The following is a 24,338-nucleotide window of genomic DNA, read 5'->3' as shown; positions in this document are numbered from 1 at the left end:
GAAAGTATTCTTAATGCACTAACATTAAATGAGTTTCATTTTTTAACCTTATTTTATTTTATTTTATTTTTGGGTCCAGTACTGCAGCAGCTACTTTCAGGCAGGCAGTTGCTTTAATTTTTGATAATGTTGTTTCTGCTGAATCACTCCCCTCTGGCAAAACTAGTTCTGGATGTCATCTCTCTCGAAGTAGCTCTGTCACTGATGATGTCAGCCGCAGTTTCAGTCACTCAGTGTATGTAACAGTATTTCTTCAAAATATTCTTCAGACACATGTTCAAAATATATATAATGATAGTTATACAATTACATAATTAGACAATTATATATGTAAGTGTATAATCATAACAGCATACATGTATACAATTATTGTGTGATCCTATCTTTATTTTTTTAAAAAAGGAAGATTCTGTTAGTGTATAATCACTAAGTATATGACAGATCAATGGAGGTTTCTGAAGGGCCAACATTGCGGGAAGGTCTAACTAAAGAAGGAAAACTGGGGCTTCGTCTGCTTAGAGATCTGACAGCACTTGCTGCAGGTGGCTCTGTATGTGCTGAATGAAAGCTAATGGCCCTGTTTGAATAACTTGGAAAAGCATCTACATTTTCTTATTATTTGCAAAGCAGTAGTCATTTCCCTTGAAGTCATTGACTTTTATATTTATTAACTTTTTTTATTGTTTTTAGTACAATCTAGACAAACATGCTTTACTAACATTCTAAAGTGTTTTTTTGCTCCTGTTCACCATCTTTACCAGTCTATTTGGTTGCGAGTTCATTTGCTTCAACGGACATTTGCTCTTGATATACTTGAGTAAGCATCCTATCTTCTTTTAGAATAGTTTCTTAGCTCATAAAAATTGATTCAGTTTGATTTTATCCTTATTTGTTTTTTTAGAACCGATGATTCCTACTTTTGAGTCAATTCAGCAGTTAGCAGTAGCTGATTACGTTTTTGACTATGTCTTATGTGATAACCTTTGCTTACACTTTTCTCCATTATAATTGTATTCAAAGATGTCATGTTGTTGCTTATGTCTTACTGAGGTTTAAAATTTCATAATAAACCGGTTCATTTTGGTTGGAACCTAGCTGAAACTGACCCCCAAAATTTGTTTTTAGTCTGTGTTAGGTTGATTTCTGTCCAGATGCATTGGTTTCATTGGTTTCAGGAAAAACTGATTGAACCTGGATATAAATGTTGTTTTATTCAATGCTTACCAGTCATTTTACGGTTTCTCCATTTCTTGTACTATATTTGGCTGTAAGTGTCACTTTTCGGTCTTTTTCTCATTTTTTTAAAGTCATAAACTGTCGTTCAAGTAATGTTTCTTGGTTTAAGATCTCTCAGTATGATATGTACTGTACAGACCCTTGACAATAGAAGGAGAAATCTGGTTGTGGAAACCCTTCTCAAGCCACACCTTAGTCATTGGAATTGAACATGGATAGAGTGACTCAACGCAGATCGTGAGAAGTTTGCCCCGACCGAGCCCAAACTGGCAGTGCTGTCTTGTACTGCACAGTAACTAAAACTGCCCCTTTGGCAATCATTCTTTACCATATCAAAGTGGGAGGAAGTGAGGGGGTAGGGAAGACTGGCTTGCAGGATCGAAGCTTAATTATTGGTTCTTGGGCTAGAAAATCATTTTAGCTAGGTGAATCTTCTCCTTCCTTTTTCTTTATTTCTTCAAAAATCCAAATTTTGGGTTTAATTGTAAAAATCATTGGAGGATTTGTTAAACGGGCATTAGATGTTATTTTGTCATTGAAGTTATGCATAAGCATGAATCTATGATCAAAACCAGTGTCGGGGTTAGGAGTTGAAACTCAAAACCTACAGGGCATGTTGGCCATATCTATGCATACCCATTAATACCATATGTTGGCACAGTTGCCGATATGGCATATATTGTACCGAGCACTGGTCTGTACGGCCCCGTACCTTGATTTTTAAAACATTGGTTTTAAGTATAAATTTTTGGAAATTGTTAGAAAATTAAAAGCATCTGGGAGTTCAACTTTTCAAAAAGAATAGAGGCTTTTTGTAGGCATAAGAGACTTTTTTTGGGTCTTAATGACAAGCCTTTTAATGGGACACAAGAGAAACGGGACATATTTAGTAAGATTGGGCCCCAAAAAATGGATTCACAACATTTAATTTGGATTTATTAGATCACAGCTTAAAATTTAAAAGGCAGTTGGATGGTATATGTCTCATTTAGTCTTTTTCGTACTTAGCAGATTATCACTTTAGTATTTGATGTGATAAACTTAAATTAAGTTTCATATTGAGATGTAGATCTATGTTAATTTGTTTTAGCCTCGTATTTATTTTTACATTATTAGGCATTTAATAATCATATTGCTCTGAAACATTGAATGTAGACGATTTTAACATTTTAATTGGTTATTAATGATTTTAATATTCTTTATAAATTTAGGCTCTTATCTTGAAATCCTTTAAAATTATGCAAATAAATTTTAATATTCTTGGCTTGTTTTGTTTTTCTCATATTTTTCTTTTTATTTTCTTTTTTTTTTGGTGGGGTGGGGGCTGAAACCCGAAAACTCAAGTTGGACTACTGGACACTGCAGTTATTGCTGACACTGGCACTCGAAACTGAAATCTAATTTACTAACCTTTTGTCTTTTGAACAATATGGTGAACAAGCATTTAAAATCATGGTATGGGACCAGAACATACTGCCCTTACCATTCCATATCGACCCTGTACTGGCCTGTATTGATATGGGGACTGTTCTATGCTGGCTGAATCATGGATAAATATGGGTCTATACTGCAGTATGTGCTGTACCAACCTGTGATTGCTAAAGGCCTAAATGTTTTAAGGCCTTGGTTGTGAAACTGTTCTTTGCCTTCTTTTATTGTTTGTCTTTCCACCTTGCTGTGAACAAGGGAGTGAATGGTATATTTATATTGTTGTACTAGGGTAATTGGCTATACACCGAGGTTGCCAATTGATGACGAAAAGACCTCAAGTGGTTTTGAATATTCATAAACCCAATGTAATACTCTTTTGCATCTCCTTATGATTTTATTTGATAAGATACAAGGAAATAAATTTGTCATCTATTAACAAAAATGATAATAAATAGGGAGCCCTAGTGCACAAGGCTCCTGCCGAGTTTGTGGAGGGTCAGATTTATGTAACCTTACTCCCCAATGCGGATAGGCTGTTTCCGTGTTTCGAACCCGTAACACCCAGGTCACAATGGAGTAATCTTTACCTTGCAACAGGGTCCTTCTACATGCATGATAAACCAAGTTGTAAATATTCATTTTAGCTGGTCTGCAAATTTCTACATAAGATATAAATAAGTCTTTAGTTTGATCCTCATAGCACTTTCATAGATGTTAGCCTTTTGTATTGTTTTAGTTTCTCTAAAACATCTACTATTAGCTATCTTGGAATCAACATTTTGATTCCATGCTTTGAAAACATTATTTATAGTGTTCTAATATTCTCCATTGATCTAGGTTTTGTGTCTCTTACTATTTACTAATAATAATTCTTGACTGCTGTAGTTTCCACTCTTGCAAATAGTTTAGCACATTCCTTGTTGCTACCATGGGGCCTTGAAGCACAAGGGGATTTTACTCATTGGTGTCAGTTAGGCGGTTGACTACCTCAAGTATAAATGAAAAAAAGATTGCATTTTCACAGCTAACATTCAGTATGAAACTTTAAAAGCCGTTCAGAATGGTCCACAATTTGACTACGAACATTTTGTGTAGGTTGCCTTGACCAACAAAGGCTAATGCCAACTATTTAGAATTGCAGAACTTTATTCACGGTTCGTTGCTAATAAGAGCTATGGCATCTAGCAATTCAGGCATTTTCATATCTGTTCTTATAACTTCCACATGTTCATCTAGATTACTTAGGTCTTCCTTTCCTCTTTTTTAACACTCATACAATTCTGAGATGCCTTACTATTGGTACCATGGTCTGCCGTACCGATCGGTACCGGTCGGTATGGACCGGTATGTACCGGTACCGGATGGAACCGGTACAGTACAACTATATTTTTCGGTTCCGACTATTCGCAACCCGTATTGGTCGGTACGGCCCGTACCGACCTTAATTTTTTTTTTTTTTGGTTTTTGGCCCGAACCAACCGAACCGGTATAGTACCGGTTCGGTTCGGTATGGTACCGGTACCGGTGCCCACCGGTACGTCGGTATGGTCGGTACAACGGACCTTGATTGGTACTTCTACGGATTTTTGTTATATGCAACCACCTGAACATGTTCGTCGTTCTAATTTTATGTACTTGGACTCTTCTTCCTAATATAGTCACATCATCTATGACATGTGCAAGTGGTAAGGGCTTCAGCTTGAACCTTATTGTAGCCACTTTTTTCTACAACTGACTTTACATGTTCATTCTTTTCACATATGCCGTTGGTGCTGTCGGTACACCTCTTCTTTAGCACTTATTTATTCTTCATAGTATGGCCATCTTACTTTTAACAGAATAATAGCTTTCCACGTCAAGTAACAACCAAGCTTAAATTCTTTTGGCTGTTAGCTTTCTATCATTTTTCCAATTTGTTTTCAGAGATAACTATCTTTTTTCCCGTCCCTTTCTTCTTCTCTCATTATTTACTTGCTTACCTACTTCCATGACTAGATAGTGCACCTAGTAGTTTAAACTCTAGAACAAACATGCATTCGATGCGTATTAAGTTGTGAGACTATTAGACATTTTCAATAAGATTCCAAAGGAACTCCATCACTAGAATTTTAGGATTCGAACATTTTAATGCCATCTGATTACGGACTTCTGTTGTCCATGCTTGATTGTTCAGAATACATATGTATACCATCTGATTACGGACTTCTGGTATGCACACTAGATTGTTCAGAATACATAAATATACCTTCCCTTCTATTTTCCAATACATTAGTCACCTATATAAAGTCAGTTTAGGTGATTGCGATGTCTGTGAATGGTGATAGAGACATATTTCAATTGTTTTGTGAGTCTGTGTTGCTTTATAAGCTATCACTAGAATTTTAGGATTCAAACATTTTAACACCATCTGATTACGGACTGCTGGTAAGCACGCTTGATTGTTCAGAATACACAAGTATATCTTCCCTTCTGTTTTCCAATACATTAGTCACCTATACAAAGTCAGTTTTGGTGATTGCGATAACTGTGAATTACCATACAGACATATTTCAAGTGTTTGGTGAGTCTGTGCTGCTTTATAAGCTATATGTTGATTTTGAGCCACTTTACTAATTGTGGTCCTGATTCATGCATTATACAGGTTCATTCTGTCCAACTATGTTGCTGTCTTCCGAACCTTGGTTTCTTATGAACAGGTTTCTGCCTTGTTTGCTATAACTTTTTGGTGTGAGCCTCTGTAGCTCTGCATTTCTTGAGCATTTTAATGTTAGCCAATTTGGCATTCACCAGGTCCTACGCCACCAAATATGTTCACTTCTTATGACTTCACTTCGGACTAATGTTGAGGTAGTGTACCAGTACCTGTTAGTTGTGATAACTTTTACTGGTACCTGGCATAATATTTTCTACTATGAGGAAGAGATTTAATTTTACCTCGATGCACCGTCTTATGCAATTTCAGTTTGAAGGTGAAGCTGGGGAACCTACTTTCCGCCGTTTGGTCCTGCGTTCAGTTGCCCATGTTATTAGGCTCTACAGCTTATCTCTTGTTACTGAAAGTGAGGTATCCTTTTGCCTAAATCTTTGGTGCATTTGTGCCTATGGAGTGTTTTGTATGTGCTCATGCATGGATAAGATTCAAGTGCTGGCAATATATTGCATGTTTGTTGGTCATGGTTGCATGTACAGAGCTGTTTATTATGCTTATAATCTTGTGATTTTTTCAAATCTAACATGATAAAACATATTGCTCCCATCATCATGACTTAAGTAAGACAATCATGTGAAATTTGTAGACATCCTTGTGCTTTTGAATATGAAATATGATTTGTTTTAGTTTGTTCATTCATTAGTTGGCTCTGTTCCAGTTTATGATAATTCTATTGGACTTAAATGTACTAATTTAAGATTGTTTTTCAGTTAGCCTTTTCTTGGTTTTGGGCCTAAAATCATCTATTTCAGAGGAGTTTTGTGGATGCCAAATTTTTTAATCCTTTACTTGGTATTTAAGGCTGAATAATTACATTTAGATATAGATGAAGGAACAAAAAAACTGTGAGGGTGGGAACGGCTTGTCAGACCCTATAGGGAGTAGGTGGCGGGTGCGGAGAGGGGGGGTGGGAGGACCCTGTTGGAGCTAGGTCGCATTGTTATCCACTGTTGATGTTGTTGCTGGTGTTGTCACAACATGTAAGAGGAAAGGAGCTGAGTGAGTGATAGGGAGTAGAGAGGAAACTCTATAGATGGATCAGGGGATATCACTTGGATTTAGGTTTCTACTTATTTCCTTTATGTTTTATGACTACTAAATTAGTAAAATGCCTTTAAAACCAAACCAAAACTTGATTTAGAAATAGGAGCAAAAAAAGGTCATCTGATTTCCATGAATTAATTGATCGGTTATTTGGAAATTGTGTCAGTTATTGGTTTAGCGAGGAGGCTAGCTGGTTTGTTGGTTTTAGCCAAGTGTTATGCATTCTTGGTTTTGCCAGCGATTTGGTTCATCAGGTTCTGGTTTGACTAGCCATGCCAATCTACTTTTGACAACTAGGAGGTGCAATACATACATACATATATGTATATTTGTAAGACACAAGGTCGACTGTACTGATCGTATCAACGTACCGGTGGGCACTGGTACTGGTACGGTTCCGGTACCGTACAGAATGGAACCGGGTCGTACCGACCCGGTTTGGGGCGCACGCGAGAGCTCGCGGACGCGCGTTTCCCTTGTTTCCCCACTTAAAACTGCGCAACGCATTCCCCGCGCCGTTTTCCTTGTGGGCGCGTTCTCCGTGCGGGATGCGTTCCCCGCGCAGGATTTCTTTCTTTCTGAGCCTTCTCGTTTCTTCTCCTCTCTCCTCCACTCTTCTCCTCTCTCCTCCGCTCTTTTACCGCAAGCAAGCCCCGACGAGGATCGCCCCGACGAGGCCCGGTACCGATAAGTCTTCTCTTTCTCTTCTCTTCCTCTTCTTCTTCCTCTTCTTCTTCGCCTTTTTCTCTTCTTCCTCTTCTTTCTTCTTCCCCGCGCTGGTACCAAGTGGTACTGGTGCGAACTGGACCGGTTTCCACCGGTACGCAGCAGGAACCGTTTTTCACGGCCGAACCATACAGGTTGGCCCCGACACTGGTACGGTACATGCTGAACCGACTGGTACGAGCCGGTTCAGCATATCTTGGTAAGACATACATATACATGTGCATTTGTGTACATATTTTTGTCTGTGTATCTTGTATGTATATTTACCTGAATACGCAGCAGGAACCGTTTTCCACGGCCGAACTATACCAGTTGGCCCCGGCACCGGTACGGTATGTGCTGAACCGACTGGTACGCGCCGGTTCAGCATATCTTGGTAAGACATACATATACATGTGCATTTGTGTACAGATTTTTGTCTGTGTATCTTGTATGTATATGTACCTATATATGATGAATTCATGATGACAAACATATTTGACAAGGAAAATAACAAAAACAAACACAACACACAAAAACACAAAAACACCTGAATAGTTTCAGGCACATCCAGAGACAATAGCACAAACACGCACATAACAGCATGCACACACATGCTCGTCGTCACAACATGCAATACACCAACAATTGATCATGCATTTGTTTATTGCTCTTTTTAATTCAATTGGTAATTACTCCTTGAAAAGGTTGTCTGCCTTTCCCTTGGCTTTGTATGTTTTTAATTTATTTTTTGTTTTATTTTTTATTTTTTTGTTTTTATTGGTTGTTCTGGTTCATGTTGGTACCATACTGATACAGTACTGTTTGACCATAGACCAGGACAACCCTGGTACCAATATGTAAAGTTGTAAACCCTTGATATCATGATTAGGTTAATCTATATTTGGACGTAAATGGACATACTTCACTTTTACTTCCAACCATTCTAATTCATGATTATCGTATTGTATTAAGTTGGTCCATATTGGATATCATTGTATTTGTCTGTTGGTCCATGCTAGTGCATGTCGGACTAATAGATATGAGCTGGCAAATATCCATGCTGTTTGCCATGAGACTTGGCGTGGGGCTATGCACATGATTGGCATGGCTCACTGGGCAGGGAACAATACATACTGTGCCAGCTTGTGATTGGTATGGGCATGATATGGTACTTCAATCTTTGACTAATCTTTATGCTCTCCTGCCTTTCATTCACCAAATTACCAAAAATAGATGCATGCAGAAGCGTGTCCATTCATATTTCATTACAAATTGTGGCTTGAAAGGAACTAACAAAGAAGTGCGAATAATGCTAAGGTAGCTTTGGTTATATGAAGGAAAATCAAGACTATTTCTGTAAAGAGATTTTATGACCTTAACTTAGATTATTCACATGTTATGTCAAGGATTGAAATGCCAAGCATACCGACCTTGAAATGGTATGGGAGGGGCCAAGACCTTGAAATGGTATGGGAGGGGCCAAGACCCTGAAATCAGCTGCCGAACCATATTGCTTGTCCTGCCTGTATCGAGGGATATTGATCCTGTACTGCTCAATTCATTTTTTTAAAAATCTTTTGCACGTTCATACTAAGGCATATGGAGACATGCAGCTCATACCTTCCTGGCAGATCATGTATATGATATCGATCCTTGAGATTGAAATGTTTGCTTGAAGTATGGAAAGAGATATCTGTAGATAATGATTTTAGCTTGTGACCGCTTGTTTATTATCACGGGGAACAAGAATTAGATTGACTTGCTAATCTAGTTAAATTGTGGTGTGTACTTTTATTGAGACACTGGATTCAGTCATACATATTCCATATTGCAATTTTTGTTTTGCTGGACCCTCGTTTTCGGTAGAATAGCATAAGCTAGAGTTTTTATCATGATGTTTAACTGCATGCCTTATACTCTTACATATATCTTCTTGACATGATATTCCAGTGTCTATACATGGCTTTATTTGCTGATAATCTAAACTTATCTTGATCTATGTTCTAACTTTAGAGGTGAAAGCGAGTTTGATGGACTAGGATCCAGATGGAAGTTGACCCGATTTTGACCTGGCATAGGCTCAGAATTTAGACTATGGGTCAGTTTTGAGTTTTAAATCTAGACCATGTTGCCCAGTTATATAGAGTATGCTCTTACACAACTATACTTAATCCTACTGGACCTAATTAGAGAGTAGTTCAAAATGTTGGAAGTATCTCAGAAGATACAGATCCAGTTAGCACTGAAGCCAGAATTGGACTTCTAAACTGTTTGGATATTAAGCCAAATATAGATCTGAGACTAATTCTGGTTCAGCCTGGTCCTTAACCCTACCTGACCCACTTGTACCCCTAACAAATTATTGTGACCATTATTTTTGGTTTGGTGGCCCAGTTGTTTAATCCCTCAATTTATTTATTTATTTTTCATTCAGAGTAGCTTTTGATGTTTTCAATAGTTGACAACAAGAACTATTGTCTCTACAGGTTTTTCTCAACATGTTGGTAAAAGTTACCTGTCTTGATTTGCCACTATGGCATCAAATACTTGTTCTTGAAGTTTTAAGGGTAATTTCAGCAACTACAGTAATAAAAAGAATCTGCACTTTCATTTAGACTTGCATAGGCAGTAAGTTAAGGCGTTCTTCAAGGTTGTTAGCTGCTAATGAGTGCTTGTTGTTTCAGGGCTTTTGTGTTGAAGTGCGGACATTGCGTTTACTTTTTCAGAATTTCGATATGTAAGTTTTTGTCTGATTATTCTCTCATTGTGAAATCCTGTAGATATGCTCCATGTCCTGATGGTCTTGACTTGGGAAAATTATTACCTGTATTCATATTATTAAATTTATATTATTTTGGAAATTCATTGATACTGAAAACTTCAAGTGTAGCTAATGAGCTCACCATACATTTTCTTCAACTTGTATGCCTTGTTAATTGCACACGATATAACTTTACTTGCCTAATTTTAATAAGTCCTTTTTTTGTAAAGTTTAAATTTTACTATTCGACACCTCAAGCATGCATGCAAAACATGCCAGCTGCTTTTATATATTTTGAAATCATAATGAGAACATTCATGACACATCCTCTATTATGTGAATTAGCAAATGTTGATGCGAAGCAATGTTGAAAACAAGCTGCACGCTTGGCCTAATATTCAAGTTCAGCAGCTCATGGAGAGCTTGGAAAGAAGCGAATTAATCAAAGGAAATTTGTTGACAAGGTTTCAAGGACATAATTAATGCAGAAAAATGATGTTTGAGTCGTTCCACCAATGGGTAGATCATGTTGCATATTCACCTTTTGTATATGTTACTTAGCACACATGAAAGAGCTTTGACAGGGTTTAGAAAAGGAAGGGCATGAGGAGATTGGGGTAGGATGGTTTGATGCAAGGTTTGCTCGATTAGTACTAGGGATTGTACCAGCCTACGAATTCGGTATGGTACATACCGAGTTGAGGTGTACTACAGATGAAGGATTGGGAGGGGAGGAGGGGGGAGAGGGAGAAAAGACTAACCGGCTAACCCTATCTTAGGAGAACTGGTGGTGGTGAGAGAAGACAGAGGGGGAAGGGGGAGAGGGAGAAGGAGAGGGAGCGAGAAAGATAGAGAGGCATACAGGGAGTTTGATGTAGCACAACTGCAGAAAAAAGAGGAGGAAGAACAAGGGAGGGAGAAGGAAGAAGAGGTTATAGAGCCGCAAGAAGAAGAGAAGGGAAGGAGGAAGAAGAAGAACAAGGAGGCTAGGATTTTTTTCATTCAATCATCAATTGCCTCATACATGAGAGGGGTGGTCTTTATATAGACCTTACACATTGACCTAATTACATAAACCCAATTGACTAGTCTAATAATAAAACAACGGACCAAATTAACTTGACTAAGACAGTAAATAATGCAATAAAAGAAAATGACTCGGACTCAAATGGACCCAATCTGAGTCTGACTCAATCCGGGGGCTCATGATCATCTGGATGAAGGGCTCTGATGTCCCCATCAACTCCTCTTGGGTGAGAAAAACTCGATCCTGTCGAGTACAGGCCTGGCTGGCTGTCGTATTGCTCCAGAAGATCGGGGTCAAAGCACTGCAACTGGGCTCTGGAAATCTACGTCACGTCATACTTTGGTCGACCTTTCCACCGAACAAGATAACGTTGGTAATTACCGTTCCTGGTTGAAATAACCTGCTCATCCAATATATGTTCTATTTGTTCTTTGCGTGCATGAAATTTGGAAGGTGGTGGCTCAACAGCAGGTAATAGTTCAGGGTGTTCAACATGGGCAGGTATATCAATAAAGGGGTCAGAAGGCATGAATGTTGTCTTTTTGTTTGGGACACTATCCTCAATATTAAATGTCGCACTAATCCCATAGTCATCAGGAAGATCCACAACATATGTATTCGAACTGATTTTTTTTAAGACTTTGAACGGTTCCGCACTACAAGCTTGCAAATTCTTGAACGTTTCTGAAGAAAGTCATTCAAGCCTAATTCTTATCATGACGTAACCTCTTTCACTTAACTCTTTATAACGTCTGCGTAAATCAGCAAGGAATTTATATTTTAAGTTATTAAAGTGACTACAATTGCTGATTTCTTGATGCAATGAATGTGGATGTGATGCAAATGATTGTGCAGAGTCAAAGACTCTATACTGATGAGACATGAAAAACAGGTCTATGGGTTGCCTAGGTTTGTAATCATGCACCACTTAGAATGGACTCATGCCTATAGACCTGTTAACCGAACTATTATATGTAAACTCAACTGTCGGTAATATTAAATTCCAGGTCCTAGCATATGCATTCGGTCTGAGCCTATGATGTGGAAGGTTGGGCAGAGATGCTCCGAAAACTAGATCAATTGCACGTTGGATATCACGCATTGGAGAAAGTGCATCCGAAAGATCATTAGGGACTGCATCATGAAACTCCTCTAGAAGGAAAATTACTACAGAGGAATGTTCAAGGTTGGACTCCGCATGGGTATCTTTAGCTACAAGTGCCAACTCAGGTGACTGGCTCTTAATATCTTTCACTTTCTCTTCCACATTAGTGATGTGAAGTGGCTTGGTTGTACTTAGATCAATAGTCTTCCTTTGGGAATCATTTTGGATAAAGTCTAATTCTGTGGGTTCGTCTTCAAAGTCTTCTACATAGTATTCTATATTTGGTTCATAGACTTCTTCGACATATTCGGTCTCTTGGATCCCAGCTTTTGGTTCAGTAATCAGGTAAGTCTTGGCAGGGCATTGGGACGCAATGTGGTCGGACTTTTGGCACCAGAAGCATTGGGTTTGGCTTCGAGGAGGGTTGGAACCTAATATTCATTTTTTCTTATTAGTTTAAGGGTTCGGAACAAGCATCCGAGAGGTCCTAGTCAGTGCTGGGGTTAGGCCGAGCTGATTAGAAGGATTGAAAAGCGGTCCAGGTTGTGAGAGATAATTTTGGTTAGGTCGGGCTCCTAGGGCCAGTGGTCGAGGGTCGATGGGCCTCACCACAGGTAGTCTTAAGAAACTATCTACATCTTGAGCCAACTGGTATGCTTGGTTAAGAGTGGTAATCTCTCGGAGTAGTTCTTTCTGGATCTCCTCGCGGAGTCCTGCCCGAAACCTAAAGAGGGTAAGAGTCTCCTCTTCTATTACACCGCACTTCATATGAAACTCCTCAAATCGTGTGATGTAATCAATAACCGTCGATGTCCTTTGAGTTAGCTTTTGCCACCTATCCATGAGGCGTTGTCGGTACGAAAATGGCAGATACTTTTCATTTAGCTTTTATTTCATATCCTTCCATGTAGTTATACGAGGAAGCCTTTGGGTCTCACGCATATGTTCAATATTATGCCAATACCAGTGAGCTTGCCCAATAAGTTTTATTTTGGCAAATCGCACTTTTTTATCGTCAGTCATCTCGTTCCACTCAAGGTAATTGTCCATGGCGGCTATCCAATCGAGATACACGCTTGGCTCGGGTTGACCAGCAAAGGTAGGGGCCTCTACTCTTACGGTATGCAGCAGCCTCTCATCTAGATTGCGTTGATGATCGGGAGGTGGTTGGTTAATAGGGCGATGGGGAAGGACTATAGGTAGTGCGGTCAAGCCGATTTTAGGTTGGGCTGCAATGGGGGTTGGTGGTTTAGGGGTCTTAGAATTTTGCATGAGCTCATGGATCTCTCGTTTGAATTCCTCGTTTCCAGCCCGCATGGCATCGAGCTGTTCTATGAGAGATCTCACAACGTCGGAATTCATAGTAGCTACAGGGGTTTTAGGTTGATTGAAATAGTACTCCTTATCACTACGGGTTGGCATACAATGATGACACTAGGTGATGATGTGAAATGCAGTGTCACTAATGAAACCATAATAAATATGATGCAGGACAACCTACTAATGCAATCTATTATGATTTCAGAGATCAGCAAGTTTTCACAAGAATAAATTAAAGTTTAAATGTTGCTGATTTTTACTTCGGTTATTCGGAATTAAGGATTAAGATTATTCAATTTAAGAAATTAGATTGCAATCAAGTAGTACAGTTCTGATCCTAAAGTAATCTGATCGAATAATATTGAGAAATGTCCTGTTACGAAGGTGTGCTAATTTAATATCAAGATTTAATGGGTAATAGGGCGGGTTCGGAAGTGAAAGGTTTAATGTTCTGAATTGTGACAGCAATATAAGTTTCAAAATGTGGCTATCATGCAAGAGAACTACAACATAATTAAATGAACAAGCCCAAGAAAAGTGGAAACCTATCACCTGTCGTGAAGTAGTCGACCAGAATCGTGTGCTCGTGAACTGGGGCGACGATCGGTGCGCGGCTTGTCGGATGGCGCGAATCTGGTCGAATCACAACTCGGTGGACCTGATATCAGCAACTTGGGGGCCTGATCAAAAAAATTCGGTGGGTCTGATGATGGGCCTCAGGGGCGTGGCTCGGACCTGATGGGAGTGACTGGCAGGAGGGCACTGTTGGACCAATGGATCAGCAGGGGTTCTGGTGTGTTGTTCGGACATTGCCCGAAGGCTAATGAGGAGAGAGGGGTGCTTTGGTGTGTTATGGTAGTGAAGGAAGGGTGTCTCGGATGAGTAACGACTGAGAGGAGGGGGGAATAATAGGGAGATTGGGACCGGCAGCCGACGGAGAAAGAGGAGGCGGTGCGGTAGAGCAACAGCAGCGGCGGTGATGGAGGCCGTGAGAGCGGCGACGATGGCTCGAACTCCGGCGGGGAGGTGCCCGAAGCGGGTCGACAGTGGGCTTTGGGTGTCTGTCAGAGCGGTGAAGATCCGGGTAGCGAGGACGGTCGACGATGGCTCGGATGCGGTAGCTGGGAAGAAGGTGGTGGCGGCAGCTTCGACGATGAGGAGGCTGAGCGGCGCGGAGGTGGCGACGAGGCATGGGTGGCGCGGCGCTGCGATCGGCCGTGGGGAAGGAGGCGCACGGCTTGGCGGCGCTGCAGCGACGGTGGGGCCGTGCTACGTGGGCGGTGGTGACGGCGAAGGCAGGGCGGAGCGCGGCGAAAGGGGCAGTGGAGGGCGGCGGCAAGGAAGAGGAGGCGGCGATGACAGGTAAGGTTTTTTTTTTTTCTCTTTTTAAACTCAGACCCGTTAGGATTCGGGTTAACGGGTTTGACCCGATCCGATACCCTTTACGGATCCGTCACGTGCGGGTCACATGACACTTTTTTTTTTTAAGCTGAACCGGGCTAACAGGTTGCGGGTTAACGGGCTCGGTACTTACCTGTTAGGGCTTTCTTCAACCTCCCTATGGCTACGGGAGGGCGTGCCGATAATCGTGGCGGCGGCTGCGGGCGGACGGAGGGCGCGACTGTGGGCTTGCGGCGACCGACCGCGGGGCTCCACGGCGGCGGTCCCCTCTACGGACACGACGCAGGCGGCCGGTCTCAGGCTTCCGCGGGCGGCAATAGGGTGCCCGATGGTGGCGGAGCGCTTGGGGCGCGCGGCGACACTTCGGAGGAGGCGGCGCTTGGCCTGGCGGTGGCGCGATGCAGCGGTGGTGGAGCGTGGGAGTGGTGGCTGCGGGCTTGGCGGCCGGCGGGATGGGGCCGACGAACAGGGGTTTTCCCCTCTTTTTGTCTCTGATGAGAACCAAGAGGGAGGGAGGGACCTCTCTTTTTTTTGTGATCTTCTGGTGAGCACCGAGGGGAAGAGACAGGGATGATGTTTCAGGTGGGATTTTGGTGGGGTGAATGAGTAGGGACGGTGGACAGTGGGAAGTTGAGGGAGAGAACCTGGATCGTGGCTTTGGCAACAGGGGCAAAGCCGGGGCTCTGATACCAAGCTGATGTAGCACAACTGCAAAAAAAAGAGGAGAAGGGGGAAGAACAAGGGAGAGAGAAGGAAGAAGAGGTTATAGAGACGCAGTAAGAAGAGAAGGGGAGGAGGAAGAAGAAGAACAAGGAGGCTAGGGTTTTTTTCATTCAATCATCAATTGCCTCGTACATGAGAGGGGTGGTCTTTATATAGACCTTACACATTGACCCAATTACATAAACCCAATTGACCAGTCTAATAATAAAACAACGGACCAAATTAACTTGACTAAGACAGTAAATAATGCAATAAAAGAAAATGACTCGGACTCAAATGGACCCAATCCGAGTCTGACTCAATCCGGAGGCTCAGGATCATCTGGATGAAGGGCTCTGATGTCCCCATCAGAGTTGGTGTTGGTTTCAACGTCGATTGTGGGCCTTGGCGTTGGCGTCGGCGTCGACGTTAGTCAGTGATGATGGTATTTGATGTTGAGTACTGGTGGAGCCTCCGATGTTGGTTCGGTGGGGCTTCAAAGCTCCGATTCATGGTGGAAAGAGAGAGAGAGACAGAATAAAGCCATGAGGGGGTAGGGAGGGCTCATAGGGCTTTGAAGAGGCCGAATTGTTCCGGTTCCTAGCTGGTTCAGTTCAGTATGGCCCGAATTGCTTGGTCTGGGATGGTTCGATGAATCCTAGTTTGACGGGTGGGTGGATTGAGAACATAGATGAACCTGTAACTATTTGTAAGAATTATAAGAATGAAGAAGCTTTATTAAATTCCATTAGCTTTCTTCTAAAAGGCAAGTAATCCTTATCTTTATTTATGAAAGGAACGGTGAAGATTTATGGGCATTTTGACTTGGATAATGACATGCATGTCTGTTTAGGTGTCCCAAAGAATCCAGAATGGCAATTCAAAAAACTGGGATGAAGGGACATGGATGTATGGATTCACTGTCTCGAAACTTTTTGTCATGGCCTACTTTCTTTGGATTTTTCAACTAGACATCTAAAGTTCAAATTAAATATCAGTGCAATAATTTGACATAAAACTTCTCATTTCCATAGGTGTCAAAACTGTGTTAAGCTACAAATTAATGGCTTCCCACACATCTGAAAATCTTAGTGCTAAACCTGAAAGTTTGATGGTCAAAACTTTAGAAGGTGGCAGAATCAAATGCGGTTCTGGCTCACCACCCTTGGCTTGATCTCCGCCATTGGTGGGTCTAACCCATCTGCTTCACGACCTCCTACTCGCAACAATCTAAACCCTGTTCCTTCCTCTTCTCAAACTGATGCTGCCTCCTCCACCAGGACTCCAGAAGAAACCAACTAAATATTATATATTTATGATATTTATTATATAGCTAAGAGTGCCAAGGATCTCTAGGATACCCTAGAAAATAAATATGGACTTGATGATACCGGGGTAAAGAGATTCAAAGCTTCTGACTTTAGCAAGTTTAACTTTGTTGATTCCAAACCTATGAATGATCAAATCCATGAATATGAAACATTGATTCTTCAACTCCAGGCAAATGGAACCCACTTAGATGAGTCTTTCCAAGTTGCATGTATTATAGACAAACTTCCTTCTACCTGGTCAGACTTTGCCAAGACTTTGAGCTACACCCAAGGTGATCTGTCTCTAACCCAAGTCCTAAATTCTATTAGGATTGAAGAACATCGCCTTACAGAAAAATCCCATTCCTCCAATCCTTTGCCCAAAGTCAACAATGTTGAATCCAAGCCCAAATCCAAAAATCAGAATCGTTCTTTCCGTCCCAACCACAACAAGTCCTTCAAGAAGAAATCATTCAACCATAGGAACTCCTTTCAGCCCAACAACAGAAAACCCAACTTCTCTCAGAACCAGAAGAAAGAGAAAGAAGGAGAAATCTGTTCGTTGCTGTTTTGTCTGTGGTCGGACCAACCATATGGCTAACCAATGCTTCTACAAGATCACTACTCATCAACCTAGAAGTAAGGGTCCTGCCACTTCTGGCGCCCAGGCCAACATGGTGACCTGTGGGGCTGACTCCTCTGAGACTGCTATCAGGTCTGTTTCCTTCATACCTGAAGTTAACATGGCACAATTAACACTTGACCAGTGGATTGATACCGGAGCTAGTATACATGTTTGTTCTGATCGCTCCTGATTTTCATCTTATCAGATCTCATGCAGAGGAATTGGGACCATGGGTAACAATGCTGTGGTGCGCGTGCTTGGAGTGGGACAAGTGGATCTGATACTTACCTCTGGGAAGATCCTCACTCTGCAAGGCGTGCACCATGTTCCAAACATTCGTAGAAATCTAGTTAGTGGATCCTTGCTTGTCCAACAAGGATACCAAATTGTTTTTGAATCAAATAAAGTTGTAGTAACCCATGGTGTCTCTTTCATCGAAAAAGGTTTTCTTTGTGATGGGTTGTTTAAACTCAATGTAATTATTCCATCTATGAATGAAAATTCTATTGTTCTTCATATTGACTTTTTTGTTGTCTGGCATAGTAGGCTGGGACATATAAACTATAGTTCAATTAAAAGATTAATGCACTTGAATTTAATCCCAAAATCAGAACTTAAGAATAATGACAATGTGAGATATGTGTAGAGGCCAAATTACCTAAAAGATCCTTCTACTCTGTAAGTAGAGATTCTGATCTTCTTGAATTCATACATAGTGATGTATGTGACTCAGAAAGAACCTCAAGGGGTAGAAACAAATATTTTATAACTTTCATAGATGACCTTCTAGATACTGTCACCTCTATCTTATCAAAGCTAAAAATGAGGTCTTAAATAAATTCAAAGTCTATAAAGCAGAGGCTGAAAACCAACTAGATAAAAAGATTAAAATCTTAAGGTCTGATAGAAAAGGTGAATATACCTCATTTGAGCTGACCCAGTTCTGTGAAGAACATGGGATAATTCATGAAGTGACAGCTCCTTATTCACCCCAATCTAATGGAGTAGCCGAGAGAAAGAATAGAACCTTAATGAATATGGTTAACTCTATGTTAATTAGTTCAGGTGCACCAGAAAATCTTTGGGGAGAAAAGAAATTTTTGATTGTCTTTGAAATGATCCCTAGAGCCCTTTATATAGGCTCAGGCACGTCAAAAGAAGCAGATTGCCCTCCTGCGGATTGATGACGTGTCTTCTTGTGCTCCTTTGATCCATCGGCTGATTGCATCTTGGCCGTCCATGTTTCTTCCTTCTTCGAGGGGCCTTTCCATGCTTGTTCTTGTGCTGGATGCATGACACTTGTCATGGCCTACTTTCTTTGGAAATTTTTCCATGTTTGCTCTCTTGCTTGTGCGCGGATGCTTGCCACTTGGCCGTTGACCAATTTGGTTTTCAAAATTTTAAAATATTTGATCTATTCAACAATCCCCCGCATAAATTAAATATTTAAAAAATTTAAAATCAAAATAAAATACTGAGTATCTTATATTATGTAATAGGTGTATGTACCTTTCGGTTTGAACCTTCACTTAGTGACAATTGATTACCTCTGTGGAGCTAAGGTGGACTATGCCTTGAACCTTAGTCCATGGCTCAGATTTCATCAATAGCACACATAATATAGCGTGAACATGCTCGAAGCCGGTTTGCGCTTTATGGCCATGCGCATGTATCTCTTCATGTGTGTTATTAGGGAACAGCCCACTTTCCACAGTCGCGGCCTCACGACTACACGCATATAGGTGAATCCTAAAAAAGGGTACGAGCAAGTAGGTATCCTGCTTCATGGGTCTCGGATTCATTAAGAGTAAAAACTCAACCTAACCCTTGCTATTTATGAGTACTATTGCTCTAGGGATGGGAAAAACAAATAGTGCTCCTCATTAGTCACCTATCTAGTTTGTTTCTACCCATTGAACCTTTACAGGTTGGGTTACCACTGTGGTGACTTTACTTATGGGCTTAGCCCCATCCCCCTTGCCAACTCTAGAACCATTGTTCTAGAGAATCCTTTGGTAAGTTGATCAGCTAGATTCCTTTCGGATCTTACAAAATTTAGTGAAATCAAGTTATTCTTTAATTTGTATCTAAATGATTTATGGCGCACTTTCAAGTGCCTATTCATTTTCACATTTGCATTTTCTTGATTGCATTTATCTATAGCAGATCTGTAGTCACAATGAATAGATATAGAAGGTAATGGTGAAGTCACAAGAGGTAAATCTATCAATAGATCTCTAAGCCACTCGGCCTCAATGCTGGTGGTATCTAGGACAATCATTTCAGATTCCATGGTGCTCCTAGCCACTACAGTTTGTTTGTTAGACTTTCATGATACAGCTGCATCTCCTAAAAGGAAGACAAAACCAGTGGTGGATTTGGTGTCAACTGTATCACTGATCCAGTTGGCATCACTATAGCCTTCTAGAATAGCAGGATAACCACAATAGTATAATTCCAGAGATATGGTACCCTTAAGGTACCTGAGAATTCTTTTTAGAGCAGTCTAATGATCATTATTAGGATTGTGAGTATATCTACTCAGTCGGTTTACAGAGTATGCAATATCAGGTCTGGTATAATTTGCAAGAAATCCTAAAGAACCAATGATCTGGGCATACAAGCTTTGATTGACTGGATCACCTAAGTTCTTCTTTAGATGAAGAGTTGGATTATAGGGAGTAGATACAGGATGACAATCAGAGTAGTAAAACTTTTTAAGAATCTTCTCCACATAGTGGTTTTGGGATAAAGTTATTCCATCTTCATTCCTCATGATTTTAGTATTAAGGATTAGGTCTGCTTCTCCTAAATCTTTTATGTCAAATTTTAGAGATAAAAATTGTTTTACTTCTTTAATAATTTCTAAGTCTGTTCCAAAAATTAGGATATCATCTACATATAGACATAAGATTATAATTTTGTTATTCTTCTTTTTATAATATATACATTCATCTGTGTTATTAATTTTAAATCTATTAGTTAGGATTATTTCATCAAATTTAAGGTGTCATTGTGGCGAAATGTGGATTATTGAAAAATATTGGGAGAGATGAGGATTATTGTGTTCGTGCTATATCATGTTGTGTTTGGCGTGTTGTGCCATGTCCCTTGGGACACATTATTTTGACTGAGTAGCACTGTAATGGGAGAAAAAAATTTGAAGGATCAAATTCTGTTCAAGCCACTAGGGCAATGGTGAAAAAGATTTTAAAGGATCAAGTGATCAACTTTTGTTTAATCTTGGTGTGTCAATTATTGTTTTTCTCTTTTTCTTTAGTTTCTACTGGGACAATCTTTGGAAGCACAGAATACAGGACCTATACTTTGTTTTGAAATAATAAAGGGTACTGTTAAACATTGAGAGAGGTAGTCTGGTGGGTATTGAAGATGAAATGTATATTCAACATATGTAACAGAAGCGGCTTTTATGTAGTTTGGACAAGTGGATTTTAATCTGTACACGCTAATCAAGCAAAAGTTTTACTACTTGGCACTTTGTACATCCTTATGTCTGTTGATGATAGTAGGTCGGTTATGATGTTGATAAAATTTGGTTAATATATGCATAAATAATAAAAATATTGAGGCCAGAACATATATTGCATAGAATGCAGTCATACAAGGAAACTAAAGGAAGATTAATTTCACATAGTTTTTGATTTTTTTTAAAAAATATCTGGAAAAAATATAGATATGAATGGTCTGAATGGGCATAGACTTAAAATAATTGATGCGAAGGTCAATAAAGTGCTTATTGATCACTTTGTGTTGAATAAGTGAATTATGGTGTTGGATGACAAAGTTTTATGTGCGTAAGTTGCTTTATATTAAGATATAAATATTGTATGTACTTTTTATGAGGAATTATCATTAAGGACTCGCCTATTATTCCTAATAATGTTTCGGAGTAGCACATGTTTCTTAATCTCTTCTCGGAAATTCCATTTATGTTGTTTTAGATCTATGCATTCTTCTTCCCAATACTTCACACAGTGCCGGAGCTTATCCTTCTAAGCCCTTAATCTTTATGGCACGTGCCAATCACCTTTTAAGCTGGTCATCTCCATGTAGAGTTGGAGTCATCTTGTAAATGGGGACCACTTTACTTCTGAAATCATTTGGTAGTTTAGTTTACTTTACTAAATATTTAGTTTACTTTATTAAATAAACTACCTGACCAAAGTAGCCCATTTTTTGCTCATGGTTTTTCTTATCTTATGCAACATCTAGCTTTAATGGGTTATTCTTGGCATCCTTCTTGAGTTCTTTAATTTAGTTATTTGAATTCTTTGCTTCCATTTATTGATTTTTGACCAAAATAAAAATAGAAAATGAACTTTAACACAACGAAAAATTAAAGGAAGCCAAGAAGATATGCTACATGTCAATTTGGAGTAGCCCGAAACCTTTGCTTGTGTTACCATTATATTAGTGCTTTATACCTTAAAATAATGTGAAGATAATTTTAAAAAGTTAAAAAAATTATATTATAGAGATATGTGAACCATAACCATAATCATAACCATCTCGCTCTATTCAACTACCAAACTATCTGGAATTAGCTTTGTGGATCCTCATGTATCACAACCTCCATCAAACTCCATCAAAGTTACCTTGGTCTTCTCTCCTTTTCCTGCATCAACACAAACTAAAATATCTTTGCATTAGAGTCCCCTGTTATGTGGTCATGTTGAATAAAAAAGTATTTTTTTACTTTTTGTAGAAACATATAACCTAGTATATGGATCAAGGTTTATCGTTTCGATATTGGATACTTTACTAGTACCATCCTGGTATTGTGTTGGTAAACCCGCTATGGGGGCTGGTTCGACATACCCATACTCGGTACGCCTCCCATACCACGTACTAGTTTAGTGCCGGTATAGTATGGTACGGTCGGCATGCATCGATATCAACCGGTATGGCAAACCATATGGATTTTGGTTATTTTTTGAGCAAAAGCAATGATATAGGGTTTCTTTTTTTTTGTCAAAAATATAAATCATCATCATAACAAAATATCTTATAGTCTTGCATTTCTTTTTAAGTTCCTTTTGTCCAAACTTACCCACTCTCAAATCCTCTTCAAACTCACAAAATTTGAGTTATTGTGGTGAAAATGTTCCTTGGAGGCTCAAGAATAAGATGAACATGTAAAAAAGAAAAATAAAGAAATAACCTGAAATGAATAGTTTTAGTGTTATTCAAGTTAGTTCTACCCAAAAATTACCTTATGCCTAAAGCACAAAAGTTTGTGTGAAACTTGCTAGTTCTGATTAGGTGATTAGTCTCAGATGAAAGTTTTCTTTAACTCCTGTGCTAGGCTAAGTTGACTAGTTTGTTGTACTTTTGGGATAAAATTTGCTCACATTATACATGATTTGCAAAAAAAAAAAAAAAAGAGAATGTTGACACTTTACCCAATTAGCAAAAAACTAGGAAAAGGATTCATTTGATAGAATTGTCTAAGGTCTTTATATTATAACAATTAGCATGAGATTTTGTTTAGAGGTAAAGTACTGTATTATTAGCATCAAGGTTTGCTGTACAGGGCGTACCGTACCGGTATCGAACTAGCACTCCGTCTCTTACCATATAGACACTCGGTACATCTCGTCGTTGCACACCATACCGTGTACCAAGGTCCGCCGTACCGGTACCGGTCGGCGTACCGGTAGCGGCCTGGACCGGTACGAATCGGTCCCGTACCGGTCTCGTACCGATCACGTACCGGTCCGAACCGGTTTCTTACTGATCCCGTACCGGTTCTCCAACAATAAACTACCAGTACCGGATTCCACGCTGATCCGGTACCGGATTCCAGGCCGGACCGGTACGTACCGGCCCGGCCCGTACCGGCCGGTACGTACTGGTACGGCAGACCATACCGTTTACTGACACTGTAATAGGATGGTACCAATATGAGGTTCGGTCCTGAGATGGCAAACCTTGGTCAGCATGACTCTAGGAATATGTGGCAAATGTTGACTGATTGACTGGAGTTGAGGAGACTATTCATGAAGTGCCAAGGAGCATGTTGTCATTGTTTATGAAGTATCAAAAAAGTGTTGGCACCTGAAAATGCCAAGGTGCACGATTTAATTGAAGTGTTTCGAAGTTTTTCTTTATATTATATGTATGTATACGTGACTTAACTAAATTAGATATCATGGTTAATTCTATGGTTCTCTTAATCTTTTTGGATGCTTTGTGCGCCTTTTAGTTGTTTCTTTACTCAATCATTGCTTTTTTTTGTAGGGATCCAAAAAATACTAATGTTGTAGAGAATATGGTTAAAGCACTTGCTCGTGTTGTTTCGACTATTCAGCTGGTATGTGTTCATTTATCTTTTTTTCTCCAGCTGTTACACAGTGATTTGCTGTCCACATTTATTGCATTTCTTCATCACTTTGTAGTTAGTTGTTGTGGAATAATTAGCATACCCTGATTGGTTGCCTTGGACTAAAATTTAAACTACAGTTCTGATCCTGTCACTCTTTTGTATGCTCTATAGTTTGTGACTTGCATTGATTGGGATATTCTGCTCTGAACTCACATTATTTTGTGCTCTAGGCTAAATAAATGTGTCCTCAAAAACCTGGTTAAGAGTTGTTGCTGTAGACTCCTTCCATTTCAAGCAACCCAACCATCCTTTTATTCGTCACTTGATTCTTTTCATCAGCTGATGATGAACTAATTGAGACCGTTCCTTCATGTATTTGCCTTACGTCCAGTCAAGACTCAGATCTTCACAAAGATTAGATAGAAATGTTCAACAGTGTTCTAAAACTGCTCACTACTATGTGAAAACATGGAAGTAATAGTGAGGCATGATTTACATTTTATGCTAAATTGCCCAAACAATCAACTTGGATATCTAAAGAAAAATTTCCACAATCCAACCAAAGTATTGTTCTTTTGTCAACTTGTCTTCATGACGAGGTTTTTTACTAAA

At 39.8% G+C, this 24,338-nt stretch overlaps 1 protein-coding gene across 1 annotated transcript in view; it reads left to right on the top strand.

Annotated features, from left to right (window-relative positions):
* LOC103696246 (protein MON2 homolog) overlaps nucleotides 1-24,338 on the top strand; it is a 107,800-nt gene that overhangs the window by 21,553 nt on the left and 61,909 nt on the right. Inside the window, 9 exon segments of the mRNA XM_039131905.1 lie at nucleotides 80-235; nucleotides 442-550; nucleotides 762-817; nucleotides 5,309-5,363; nucleotides 5,458-5,514; nucleotides 5,630-5,731; nucleotides 9,616-9,696; nucleotides 9,814-9,866; nucleotides 23,642-23,714. Coding sequence (XP_038987833.1) covers nucleotides 80-235; nucleotides 442-550; nucleotides 762-817; nucleotides 5,309-5,363; nucleotides 5,458-5,514; nucleotides 5,630-5,731; nucleotides 9,616-9,696; nucleotides 9,814-9,866; nucleotides 23,642-23,714 — 742 coding nt within the window.

Source organism: Phoenix dactylifera, chromosome 11, assembly GCF_009389715.1.
Source record: "Phoenix dactylifera cultivar Barhee BC4 chromosome 11, palm_55x_up_171113_PBpolish2nd_filt_p, whole genome shotgun sequence".
NCBI classification, from domain to species: domain Eukaryota; kingdom Viridiplantae; phylum Streptophyta; class Magnoliopsida; order Arecales; family Arecaceae; genus Phoenix; species Phoenix dactylifera.
Note: the sequence above shows the minus strand (reverse complement) of the source record. Positions and strands in the feature narration are given on the sequence as shown.